Source organism: Amblyomma mixtum, chromosome 6, assembly GCF_055824585.1.
Source record: "Amblyomma mixtum isolate Tamu chromosome 6, ASM5582458v1, whole genome shotgun sequence".
Classification (NCBI taxonomy): Eukaryota; Metazoa; Arthropoda; class Arachnida; order Ixodida; family Ixodidae; genus Amblyomma; species Amblyomma mixtum.
In genome coordinates this window covers 128437632-128450289 of record NC_143017.1, presented here as the reverse complement: position 1 = coordinate 128450289, position 12658 = coordinate 128437632, and the positions used below count along the sequence as shown (strand labels likewise).

The following is a 12658-nucleotide window of genomic DNA, read 5'->3' as shown; positions in this document are numbered from 1 at the left end:
CGCACCGCATAGGTTTGCGAAGTGCATTCCCTCTCGCGTACTTCAACGCTATGTTACTAGGTATCGTGCTACGGAGGAACGAATGAAAGAACGAAACGGGCTCGATGCGCTCAATTAATGTTTGTGACGGTTTGTCAATAAGCCAGATCTAAAAAAATCGTCGTGTAGTATTATAACTGATTAAATGAGTGCGGTTAGCTACTTGTTCCCTATTTTATATAGCCAGTGGAAGGCGATCCGCACTAACACTTACGAGAAACACTATTATGCGACGTCGGTCGCCTTGGTTCTTGCTCGTTTGTAGTTGTCTTGAATACCTTCTCTATTTTTGCTTTCTTTTTCGTCTCATTTTTCTGCATGATTTGAAGAAGCATAGCTCGAAGGGCCAGTTGGTGGATGATTACGCGACAGCTCGGCCGATTTACTCCAGAAGAATGCCATTTCATGAATGGGCATAGTTGGTCACATGCAAGACAGCAGACCTGCATTATCATTTTTTTTTAATGTTTATATTGTCGGCGTCGTTGCTTACGCGCATGTGCACCCGGCTCTGTTGTGACAATTTTCGCCGAGTAAAATTCAGTTGCATTTCCAGCTTCATCCAGTCTACTACTCCCTCTTGTGAACGCCTCCTTTTCTGTTTTTTTTTTTTTTTTTTGCCGTAGTAGGCATGATTATTTGCGAGAAAACGATCACAGACGTCACGGTTAAGCGGGGGCAAATTGGTTTCTATTTTAATTTCGAATGGCGAAAAGACATCTGTTTCTTTCGCGGCCTCTTCGCGGCGGTTTCTCTATTTGGTACCTATGAAGCGTGCGAAGTGTAGTTTTCTTTTATTCTTATTCTTTTTAGAAGCAGCTCTTTTCCGCGCGCGCTCGTTAATCCCCCGACGACAAGTCGGATTCGTACGCTTCCGCTACAGAGCTCACCTTCGAACCACGCTCCCAAACGCAAAAAAAAAAAAAAAAAAACGTGCCCTGCTGCCGTTTATGGTCGACGTTGTCGTCGTTGTTGCTGAGCGATGAAAGGCGGATGCGGAGGGAGACACAATGCGAGTCCATCACTCGTGCCAGCTCCGGCAGGCGCCGCTTGAGGAGCCGGCGCGGATTCCCGAACTCCGCTAGGGCGAGGCGAGGGTTCGCGGGGGAGGGTCGGCGGCCGCGAGTACCCGACGCCGGGCGGTAGCTCCCGCGAACCACTGCCGCTCTCGGCGTCGTGCGGTGCGCGTGTGGCTTTCGCAGCGTTGCGGACGAGCAGACGCTCACTCGGCAGCGACGAGCCATGGCAGATAGCGGGAACCAGCCTGTAATCGTCATAGGTGCCGGAATAAGCGGTGAGTTCTGTTCTTTTTCTTTGGCACGGATGCCTGCACGCTGTGGGAACTCATCGGTGCGTGTTTACGGGCATCGAGGAAGTACACCCGTATTTACTCGAATTTAACGCGAGCTTTTAAATTCGTAACAGAAACAAAACATGTCCTTAACGTTATAACACGATAAGTGTCGTTGAATTATTGAAAAATGTCTTTTTTTTTTTTTTTCTATGCCATGCTCGCCCAAGCGACATTCTCTTCTCACTCGTGGTCGCGCTACGTTCGGGCAAATAAGGTGTTTCTTCGTTACTAGTTGGAAAAAGTCAGCAGAAATGCAAGGAATGAGGCGGAGGTGTGTCAACTGCTGCAAATATTGTCGAGCTCTGTCACGTCGGGCAAATTCCAGTGCTGATAGTGCGCACTTCTCGAAGCCGAAGAATATGCGCGATTCAGATACCTGCGGAAGAAGTCAGCGCGGAGAAGTATGCGCTCTTCCTCACGCTGGCGCCGCTCGTAGTGCCTTCAGAGGAGATGAGTGCAGGAAGCACATGGTTGGCGTGAGAGCATGCAGGTCGCAAGAAAGAAAATGCGAATATTTTGTACGACGGTAAAGTGAAAGTATGCCGCATACGGATTTACTAGTTACCAATAGTTGTATAGTGTTATCGGAGCAGATAAAGCAATGAGGCTCTTTTCGATTTGTTGTATCCTGAGCTGTTGTACTGGCGAAGCAGCTACCCGCGGCTGCTTGTCCGACACGTTGTAATGTTTTGCCATCTACTGTACCCTCTACTTTTTTTTCAGGTTTTTTTTTTTTGAAAATTGGAAAGCATTTATTGTGTGCGTGCGTGTGTGTTTGTGTATGTGCGCGCGCGCGGGCATGTTACATCTCAAAATAGCAAAATACCTCACTAAGTGAATCTGTCGCGCAGCTGTACAGCTGATAATTCTCATTACAAAATGCAACAGACCAGATGCAAGCGGACTTCTGATCGAAGGCAACTATAGCCGTTGCGTTCGCGTCAGCTGTGCCTGGGAACCATTCAAAACAATAACAACAGCTGCTTGTATGCAACAGCTCTTCACAGCAGCAAAATAATACAGCTTGTACATCCCTTGTCAGAAAGGACTGCTTGAAAATGTTGCAACCACTACGCTTGTTGTAAACGAAGTGCAAGAGACTTCCTCTACCTGATACGCCAAATGCACGGGGTACAGAGATGGACGAGGTATTGAATTACATTAGCGCAAGATCGACATATTCGTTGAGTTAGTCTTTCAAAGGGCTTGCGGGGATTTGCAACACAATATTTCACTTGCCCTATGTAGTTCCGTCTCTGTAGGGAAGATTATCTTTTCATATGTAAGTACGCAAAATATTATCATGGCTATTACACTATCCCGTCTCAGAACAGCTTATCCCCCCAATAAGCGGCCGTGAAGTCGTAAAGTCGTAATATTTTTCATTGTGGGAACGCTTCTGTTTTTATAAGTCGCTTTTATCGCGGTGAGACCGTGTCCCTCGCTTCCATTTGCGATGTCGTAAATTTACTTGTGAATGGAAAGAAAGCTGCGCTGCGATACTAACGATTATGGGCAGATTCACGTGTAGCGCTAGCAATGTTTTGTTGTTGCTTTGTTCCATGTAGCACATCCACGCCTATCGGCACGCTAATCCCGGCGACATATTTTCCCTAAATAGCGCGGTCTGCCATTGCCTTGGTTCCAACGTGGCTTCCTCCCATGGAGCCGGCGTGTGCTGCCTTTGCACTGCATATTTCTGCGCTATTCTACTACACTTGCTTACTTGTACCAGCTTCTGAGCCTGTTGGTTGGTAAGTCAGGTAAACATGTAGCAGCACGAACCAAGGGCAGGGACGTGGGGAAGACGGGATGTGCGCAGGATTAGCGCCCGTCCTCTGTTTGGTTTGCGTGCCTGCTCTATTTCCACTAGAGCGATCTGGCGTCAATAAATCAAACAGTATAGCCTCTGTAACCACGTTATTCACTTGCACAATCGCGGTTCTGCGCGACAGCGGTAAGCTCCCGTTCGGCGGAGGAACCGCCGTACTTGTGGGCGTTGGCGTTTGGATGTCGGGAAAATCCTAATTAGTCGAAAAGGTCGTCACGTCACACGTTGAGTTGTGGAATGAAAATGATTAAAATTTGAATTGAAAATCTGATTATGAGGTCGCAGCATGACTGCAATGTCATTATCACGTGTAAGAACGTAAATTAATTACGTTGAAAAGAAAATTGTGATACTTACTTAGTTGTAAGTCAGGCACACTACGTGGACATTTTCGTTCGGCTTGCTTAAAGGGAGGCCTTGTGTGTCTTGCGGTGCATCGTGTGGTCTAATACGCCAGGTGCGAATGGTTTGGTTTGGTTTATTGAGGTTTAACGTCCCAAAGTGACTCAGGCTATGAGGGACGCCGTAGCGAAGGTCTCCGGAAATTTCGACCACCTGGGGTTCTTTAACGTGCACTGACATCGCACAGTACACGGGCCTCTAGAATTTCGCCTCCAAAGAAATTCAACCGCCGCAGCCGGCCAGGTGCGAATGAGTTTCTGTAATTAGTGGGTACTAATTAAGAAAGAAGCAAATAACCATTAACGCCGTCGCGTCATACCCTCAAGGCGGAGCTCAAGTGTCCCTCTAATTTTTGTATCAGCCGTGAGCTCCTATAACGAGTCCCCCTTCCGCGACTGCCTTAAAAGAGCTACGGTCCTACCGAAAGGCCTCGTCTCTATCAGTGCCAGTGGCCAAGTCCCTTTCGTGACATTCTGCCGACATCGAAAACGTGACGTATGCTGTCTCTGGTACGTTTACCAGAACATCTTTCGGGTCGTTTGCCAGAACAGATTTGCTCCCGGTAATCTCGCCACTGGTACGGACGTAGCAGGGCTGCCCATCCGGGCCTGGCTCTTGAGCGTAGCGATAGATTTTTTAAGTTCATATACTGGTCATCCCGCTAAGCACAAACAGCTTCTCCTTACCCTGACCCATTTCCTGGAGTATGCCGGTAACCGAGATGAGCAACTAAAGAATTGGGGGTTTTCTTCGCGGTGAAAGGCATCTGCGTGGCATGTTGAAACCGAAAACCGGCGTCATCTAGTGATCAATGAGATGTCAGATGTTATTCGAAAAAAAGAAAGAAAGAAAGAAAACGGTTAAATAGAACGAAAGAAAGTTTTGACATTTTTCATATGGTAAAATGCATATAATCAGAGTTTGGACCCCCTCCTGTGTCTTGCACGTCATTTCCATGGTTATCTGTGGGTGGGAATTTATTGACGCGAAATTGGGTATCCTCCGCATGACGTGAAATGCAAGCGAGTGATTCAAGGAAATTTACCGTTGAGGCATAGCGAACGCCTGTGAGGCAGAGTGGTCGTCTTACTCTCCGAATGGGTGCGGGAGCACTCCATGGTGGCTGGCCTCGTACCTTCTAGCACCTTTTTACCCCAACATGCACCTATAGGCCAAGGAGTCGACCTTTCAATAAAGGATTATCGTCATCATCATTTCCACCGTTTCATTGTGTGGATACATCTACGTCCTTGTATCACGTCTTTCGTGCGCCCGCGTCTCCACCGTTCATCTGCTCTAAGCTCCATACCTTCTCCCTAATTAACTACAGAGTGCAAAAACGCAGTGTCGGGAAAGCGTCACAAGCAAGGATATGTGCCTGCAGTACTAAGGCAGCTCCACTCGCAGCGTGCAGTGCACCTACTCATGCGAAAGTTATAATTCTCATTCTGTTCACTGTTAATACGATAGCACGTCTCCGCAAGGTTGTAGGATGGTCTACGTGCAGCCAGAGAGTACTTCAGCGCTACTAGAACGTGTCTGCCAGCGCTGAGCACTTCATCAGCGCCGTTGTACGATAGCGAAGCACTCGTGCACACGGAGAGTGGTTGTTTTATAGCGTGGGTCTCCGCTCCTCTTTATCAGGTCAACGACCAGATTATTGCCCGTATTCCTACGGCTAGTCGAGTGGCGAGCATGTTCTGATTACCTTCTCTATAAGAGCGCCGTGCTTTGATGTGATGCGGCAGCATTGTTTCTCGCTGACGAAGTTAGCGAAACGGGAGGAAAAGTAAAAGTGAGCGCGCGAGAAGGTCGATTCAGACGAAGAAACGAAGTTTTGAACTCAAAGAAAGAGAGGAAAGAGCGAGGTTCGGTATGCTCATCGTGTGCACGTTTTCGATCGAACGATACGATTGCAAATCGAGTTTCCTGCAAGCGACGCACCGGGAAGTTCTTCATTTTATTCACAAATACTGCTGTCTCATACGCAAGACATAGCAGGAGTGTGCACAAGGTTCCCTACTCGTGGTGAAGTATTCATGTCAGCTGCACCCGTCCTGGTGAATCGAGTTAGGCGAGAAACTTTGCAGTGTGCATAGTTCACATCATGCGTCTTCTCCGCAAACAAAACAAAACAAAACTTTTCATACACAACGCGCCTTGGTTGTGCAATACTTCCGCGTGGCGTGTCTTGGCTTGTGTTGACCTTTTCTTTCAAACAAGTTGACAATGAGCGAGCAAGTTTTTCTTTCTTTTTATAGGTTTGGTTTGGTTTATGGGGTTTAACGTCCCAAAGCGACTAAGGCTATGAGGGACGCCGTAGTGGAGGGCTCCGGAAATTTTGACCACCTCGGGTTCTTTAACGTTCACTGACATCGCACAGTACACGGGCATCTAGAATTTCTCCTCCAAAGAAATTCAACCGCCACGGCCGGGATCGAACCCGCGTCTTTCGGGTCAGCAGCCGAGCACCATAACCACTGAGCCACCGCGGCGGCCTTTCTTGTTATAACAAGACTGACCAATGTTTTCGCGTGCATGATGCGGTTTCTGATCAGCCAGTATCCTCCAGACTAGGGCGCCCTCAGAAATGATTATTTCTCTTACGCCCCCCCCCCCCCCCCCCCCCCCTTCTCCGCTTCCGTTGGGCATCGTGATACGGGCATTACCGAGCTGTCTATAGCTACTGGGTAGCGCTCGTATTGCATCCACCAAATAGTCTTTTTGTGGTTGGAATAACTTCTTTGTAAATTCCACTCCCAACAACTACGTGCGGCGCCCAGAACGGTCACAAAGCGAAAATGTGAGGCATAGCGTACAAATAAACGTTAGCATATCGCGGAAATTGGAGAAAACCCAAGTGCGCAGAGCGCAGTTTGCATTTGCCTCGCTCCTGTCGGCGCATGAGTAATGCCTCATTTTCCAAACGTCGCTATGGGAATCGGTGAAGAGTCGTAAGAGCCAACGCAGAGCTATAGACCACTCGCCGCGTAGCGCGATGCATGCTGCTCGCTTTCGATGCTTCATATCAAGGAATCATGGCAGCCCGTCGTCACAACTCGAGCTTTCTTGTGAATGTTCGCCCACGTTAGGCAGATGAGGGGTATAGGCGTACAGCCAGAGACAAAAGTCTGTGAGCCCCGTGTTCCTCAAAGGAAGCCGAAAGCTGTTTTATTATGCGGCGGCTTGAGACCACACTTGTGGGATGAAAGAACAGAATTTTAGCTTTCATCTCCACAACTGTGGCCTATAGCCGCCGGCTAATAGGAGAGCAATCGGCTTCTTTGAGGAACACGTGGCCCACAGACTTTTAACCCCGACTCTACATACAGTTCCCTGCGATATGAAATCGAACTACCAGTTTGAGCAAAAATACGAATTTTTAGGTTATTTCCCAGTTGAAATTACTTTTTTCATATTATACGAAAACAGGACAACTAGTTAGAAAACAGGAAAGACTGCGCTTGTTACACATGATTATGGAGTAATCATTGATTGAATGCTAAAATTGTATTCCCCTTCATATTGAAGGGACCTGTACGAATTTAGAAGACATAAATTTCTTACAGGGGAGGCGCTGCCCCGTAGCTGCTTATGGTTTTGGCCCTCTATGGCTCAGAATGCGATCGGTACAACAGCGACAGAAAAGACGAGAAATGCGACATATTCATTTGAAGCCTGGTGACGAGAGAGAGGGAAAACAGGTCAAGAGAGAAGGGCATTTCGAACACGCTTCCTGGTGCAGCAGCATTCCCTGCGCTGGATCTGGAGTGCAGGTATAGGTCTAATTTCACAGATGGCGCCCTTTATAAACAAGGGCACAGTATATGTTTGTCTGCCACAAAACGAGATGTGCGAGCGCAGGCAAGCCCATGGGTTTTATGTTTTTGTCTTTGTAGCTTTAAGATTCAAGGTTAACGACGGGGATTCGTGATGTTCTCTCTACATCAAGAGCATTCGGTGTTCAGAGCCCACACGAAGCGATCACTGCACTACTGGCTTCTCGTTCCGCTATCAGCAATCAACCGAGTAGCAAAACGTTAATAGAACGGTCGCAGGGAGCCCGATACCCGTACGTCCTCGCTTCACTGAGTTCTGGCGGGCTCTGAACAACGCTGCGTCCGGTATCCACCTCATTACACCGCGAGGTTGCTGTGTAATATCTTGTACTACCGTTCTATAGTGGGCTTTTAAAAGGCACAAATGGGTGTGTACGGACCCGGGATTACAAGAGCTTGAGTGGAAGCGCTTTTCAAACTGCACAGAAATTCACAGTAATGTATAATACCTCCGACTACAGACATAAAAACAAAACTTCCTGAACTGATTATATCAGTCTTGTGAAGTTGGAAAATTGCGTAAAGCACACCGAATGTTACCCTACACTGTTACACTATATTTGCACTCAATCTAGGTCATATTTAGTGCACTACATTTTATTTATTTCAGGAAGGAAAACAGAAAAATTCCCATTAGAGTCGAGGGCTGAGCAACAGGTGGCCTCAACGGCCCCCTGTGGAGCAAAATGGAGGACAGGAACTGAATGTAATAATGCTGTGGTAATAACAGGGCCAGTGAAAAAGCAAGAAAATACTACATTTACTAAAAGCCCACAGCTGGCATAGTTGGTGGCTCTTGACACAACAAAACAGGGTACAAGCACGAAGAGAAAACTCTTTCGCTCCACAATGTTACCAAGTTTCATTGTGCCTCTATTCTTGCAACAGGCTATACTAGCTAAAGGCTAGTTCTGCAATCGTTCCGGAAATAAAAAAAAAAAACGAAAGAAAGAAACCATACTTAAAGAAAGAGTGATAGACAGAGTGAGGTCCGTGTTAGTCTTATTATAATAGCAAAACCGACGTTCTCGTCAATCATGTCACATGCTTTGCGAGAACCAAATAGAGGCGGCCGCGAACTTGTCACACCGCCACAACAGCTCCGTTCCTGACGCTTGCGGTATACTGTTGGCTGTGCGTTTCTGCAACGAACACTGCAAGACTACTGTGACTTGGTAAACTTTTAATCAGCAGTGAAAGCATTACATTGAATTGCACGAATATAAGTAGTTCGGGAAAGATATTTCCTTTTGTTGTTTTTTTAAGCAAGAGCTTTGAGAACATAGTCAACTGCGCTAGGGGGCGCGTGGTTCGCTTTCCCTAAGCAAAGAGTCACCGTCTTCCGTAGTCAAGTAATGATGACTCCACTCTGTGCTGTTTGGTATGCAGCGTCTCCTGTTCCAACAAATGCTATTTTCTCTGGAAATAAGGTGCACAGATGAAAACTGATTTCACTGACCGACGACGCCACATCTTTCGAAGCAGTGGCTCCGCACAAACATCTAGAGCACTCCACGATCCACATCGTCCACTTAAGTTTTTCGATACCCGTGGCTGCATACGGAACCCTGCGCGGATACACAAGTCCGCCGATAATCCATCCCTAGGTAGACCAAGGGTCAAAGCACTGAAGCGCTAGCGAGGCAGCACATTCCAACAGAATGTTGCGTTTGTGAACCTTAATACTTTTCTTTGTTAAAATGCTGGTGTCCGCGTACTAAGTTGTGCTACTGAATTAAAGTGTACATATACGTGCGTCTGCTGTTGTCAAAGGGCATCCTACAATCAGGCTAACCAAGCGGAGGTGTGCGCATTGCTTAATGCTCGATAAAAAGTAGCCAGGGTAAATTTAATGAAAAATGCATCGTTACACATAATTCTCCACTGCCAGCGTAGATGAAACAGAAACCTGCTACTTGAAGTTCGAATGCCAGTACAGATTTAGCAACCATGTCAGAGTGTTATTGAAAGGATAGCACTCTTCTGTGGTTGTTTATGCAAACCATACTTCCCTATTAGGTCAAGGGAAGCGCAGAACGGCCGTAGCCGACGGAGAACAATAAAAAAACCGGAGATAAGTTACGTGCTTGCAAAACAAAGATAAGGTGGAACGAAGGCGCACCTACAAATGTACTGTTTGCCGTACTCAGCGATAGCCCGTGATCTACTGATCTACTTACCAGGGGTTGTGTTTAACACGCATAGAAGCGTTAATGAGTACGTTCGCTTATTTTTTTTTCCTCAGCAAATAAATCTTTCGTGCTTTTCTCGTTCTCCCATTTCCGTCCTTTGACGAGAGGCTTAAAAGGAATGCTGCGTGCTTTCACAAGAAGTTCATCGCTGTGTTTGCACCGCACTGGCGTAGTGAAACCATTCTTTCAGCAAAGATCGCAGTGTCGAAAGGAAGTCTTACCGCGTGAATAGAGACTCACCCGGTTCCGGATTTGTATACTTGGCCGAACCGTCAGGCTACAGTGGCGTCCATATAAAAAAGAAAAAAAGAAAAGGCACACAAGCTGCAGCAAAGTAAGCACTAAGAAAACGATCTGATGGGGCCTATCTGAACATACAGGATCTACAAAAGCCCTTCCATCGCAACGGCCATGAGCTAGTTTTTCCTCGTTAGCAGGAAGCCCCGTTAGCAACCAGAGAGTCCGGGCTTGCGAATAACAAGCTGAAACATGAAAAGAACACGACCGTTGGATGGGGTGGGCACAAAAGAAAAGTATAACGAGCGGGTTCAACACGCAAGCAAGCAGGCAAGCCGACAAACACATTACCGACAAAAAGAGTGCGAAAGCGGATGGATAGGCTACACGTGTCTGATGTCTTATGAGTGGATATAGGAGAACATGAGCAGCAAGTGTAAGCCGTGCTCGGAAGGAAGTCCAACGTGTCTGGTCTTCAGTCTCCCGGGTTTGCTTTTTGTTTCTTGATTTTTTTTTTGCACTTCCACTGTTCCCCGATGTTTATATCAGCGTACAGCTCGAGACAGGATGAGCAATAAAAACAAGGCTAAGGCACATTTGTGAAGCGCCGCGGTGGCTCAGTGGTTATGGCGTTCGGCTGCTGGCCCGAAAGAAGCGGGTTCGATCCCGGCCGCGGCGATCAAATCTCGATGTGGGCGAAATTCTAGAGACCCGTGTACTGTGCGATGTCAGTGCACGTTAAAGAACTCCAGGTGGTCGAAATTATTTGTAGTCCTCTACTACGTCGTCCCTCAAAGGCTGAGTGGCTTTGTGACGTTAAACCCTTCAAATCAAGTCGAACAAATATTTCTATTTGTCTCTTTGTCTCTGTAACAGCAGAGTTATGAACTTTTCAATCCGACCTACTCCTTACGTTTTTTTTCATGGTTTCCTCAAGGATTAGAAGAACATCAATTTGGGCTAGATGGTGCATTATTTGAGACAGAAAAGGAAAATAGCGCTGCAAAAAGACGTACACAAGAGAGACTGATTAGCGCAAGTCCTGTGTCAGTCTCTCTTGTGTACGTCTTTTTGCAGCGCTATTTTCCTTTTCTGTCGCAAATTTCCTCAAGGAATAGCACTAATTAGAATGCCTTCAGAAAATCAGTCAATGATTTGTGTGCTGCAGCCCTTATCTACTTCGTGATGTTGAACGTGCAAGATGGCCCATCAGGAAGCAAACGTTCCGTGCATTCGCATTCCTTTTACTGGTGTTTTCTTTTTTTTTTTTTTGGAAGGGGGGGGGGGGGAGCTGGGGTTGGCGCCTGCTCACTTTTCTGACTGCGTCGGCGCCGTTGCGTCAGTGGCCTTGCAACAGATAGATAGACGAGTTACTTGCTTGTTCTCGTCTTGCAAGGCTGGTATTTGCGTTGTAGGCTGCTGTTCTTATTGTCAAGGAGCCTTTCTTTCTCTGCCTCACAAAGATGTAATGGCTTTAACAAATGAATTTCAAGCGACGATTCGGTTTCGTTCCAATATTTTCTTACGGGTGTTCTTGACTGACCCCGAGATGGTTCGAACCAAAGATCCGTTTGAGCTACATGCGCTGGTTGTCGGCAGCGGCTCGGGTTCGTACGCGTCGCGTATGAGATGAAGGTGGTCTCGTCCCTCCAATATGGTTGCATTGAAAGCTGCCACCAAGCAATGCAGATCAATAAAGCAAGCGCTTGCTGCGTCCTCATTTCCCAAATGGCGTGCACCCGCAGTTATTAGGTGATGAAACCCAGTAACAACGAAAAAAACTTCATTTCATCACCCAGTCTGCGAATTACATAGTGTGCCATTGAATCTCGAGCGATGCGCCCTAGATGCGTCCCTTCTCGTTAAATCTGACCTTAGGCGATTGCAGCGAAGTTCTAAAAGCAGGGCGTTTTATCAAATTGAACCAATCCCCATAATGAAGATTAAGTACTGTTGTAATTTGGAAGTACCCGAAGCAAAGTCATGTATAAGTGGACGGACAGTCAAGTGAAACACAAACTTGTTTCAAAGGCCTTTCCTGGTTCACTTGTATTCACTGAAACAGCAAAATTGGAGGCCATGATCATCTAAGACCGTGGGAGGAGGATGTTTGATGAATCTATACCAGTTAGCCCCGATATAGTCACAATCTTGAGAAACTTACAAGCGCTTCCCTCTTTAATCCCCTCATTCCCTTCCCCAGTGCAGGGTAGCCAACCGAAAACCTTTCTGGTTAACATACGTGCCTCTTCCCCCTCTCTGTATCTATCTATCTACAAGCGCTTGATACAAATCCTTGAACGATTGGAGGCGCTTGTACTACCCTTCGCTTAATTGCATTTTTATGCTCTCAGAAGCGTTGCGAGGAGTTTAAGAACGTTTCATTGCTTAGAGATCGGATTTCAAACAAGCGTTTATCCTTATAAATGTAGCGCTCAGCCCTCGTTTTTTTCACAGGGCGTCTAGAATGACATACATATGGGAAATTAAACGCCGCCAACAAACAACGTTTTTAGCTGATCTTCTTGGGGCAAAGCCTGTTATCAGCTTTGGCACCAGTGCGGGATGATCCGGAGATCTTGTACAGGTGCTTCCGTTTCACATGTTTGCGACGTTTGCTAGCGCGATGACCATCCGTGATCCGCTCGCCATAGCGCACATGAAATTAATGAATAACGAGGCAAAAATTTTTTGCACCGGACGCATGAAAGTAATGGGATATCAAAGTTTTCAATTTTCGCCCTGAAGTGACTTTTTGCTCTTT

At 46.8% G+C, this 12658-nt stretch overlaps 1 protein-coding gene across 1 annotated transcript in view; it reads left to right on the top strand.

The window, feature by feature from the left end:
• Positions 1-1134: 1134 nt before the first annotated feature.
• The window catches only part of LOC149340362 (amine oxidase [flavin-containing] B-like), a 54145-nt gene continuing 42621 nt past the window's right edge, over positions 1135-12658 (top strand). Inside the window, exon 1 of the mRNA XM_089549137.1 lies at positions 1135-1333. Within this exon, the coding sequence (XP_089405263.1) occupies positions 1282-1333 (52 nt within the window). The 5' untranslated portion in view covers positions 1135-1281. The remainder of the gene's footprint in view (positions 1334-12658) is intronic.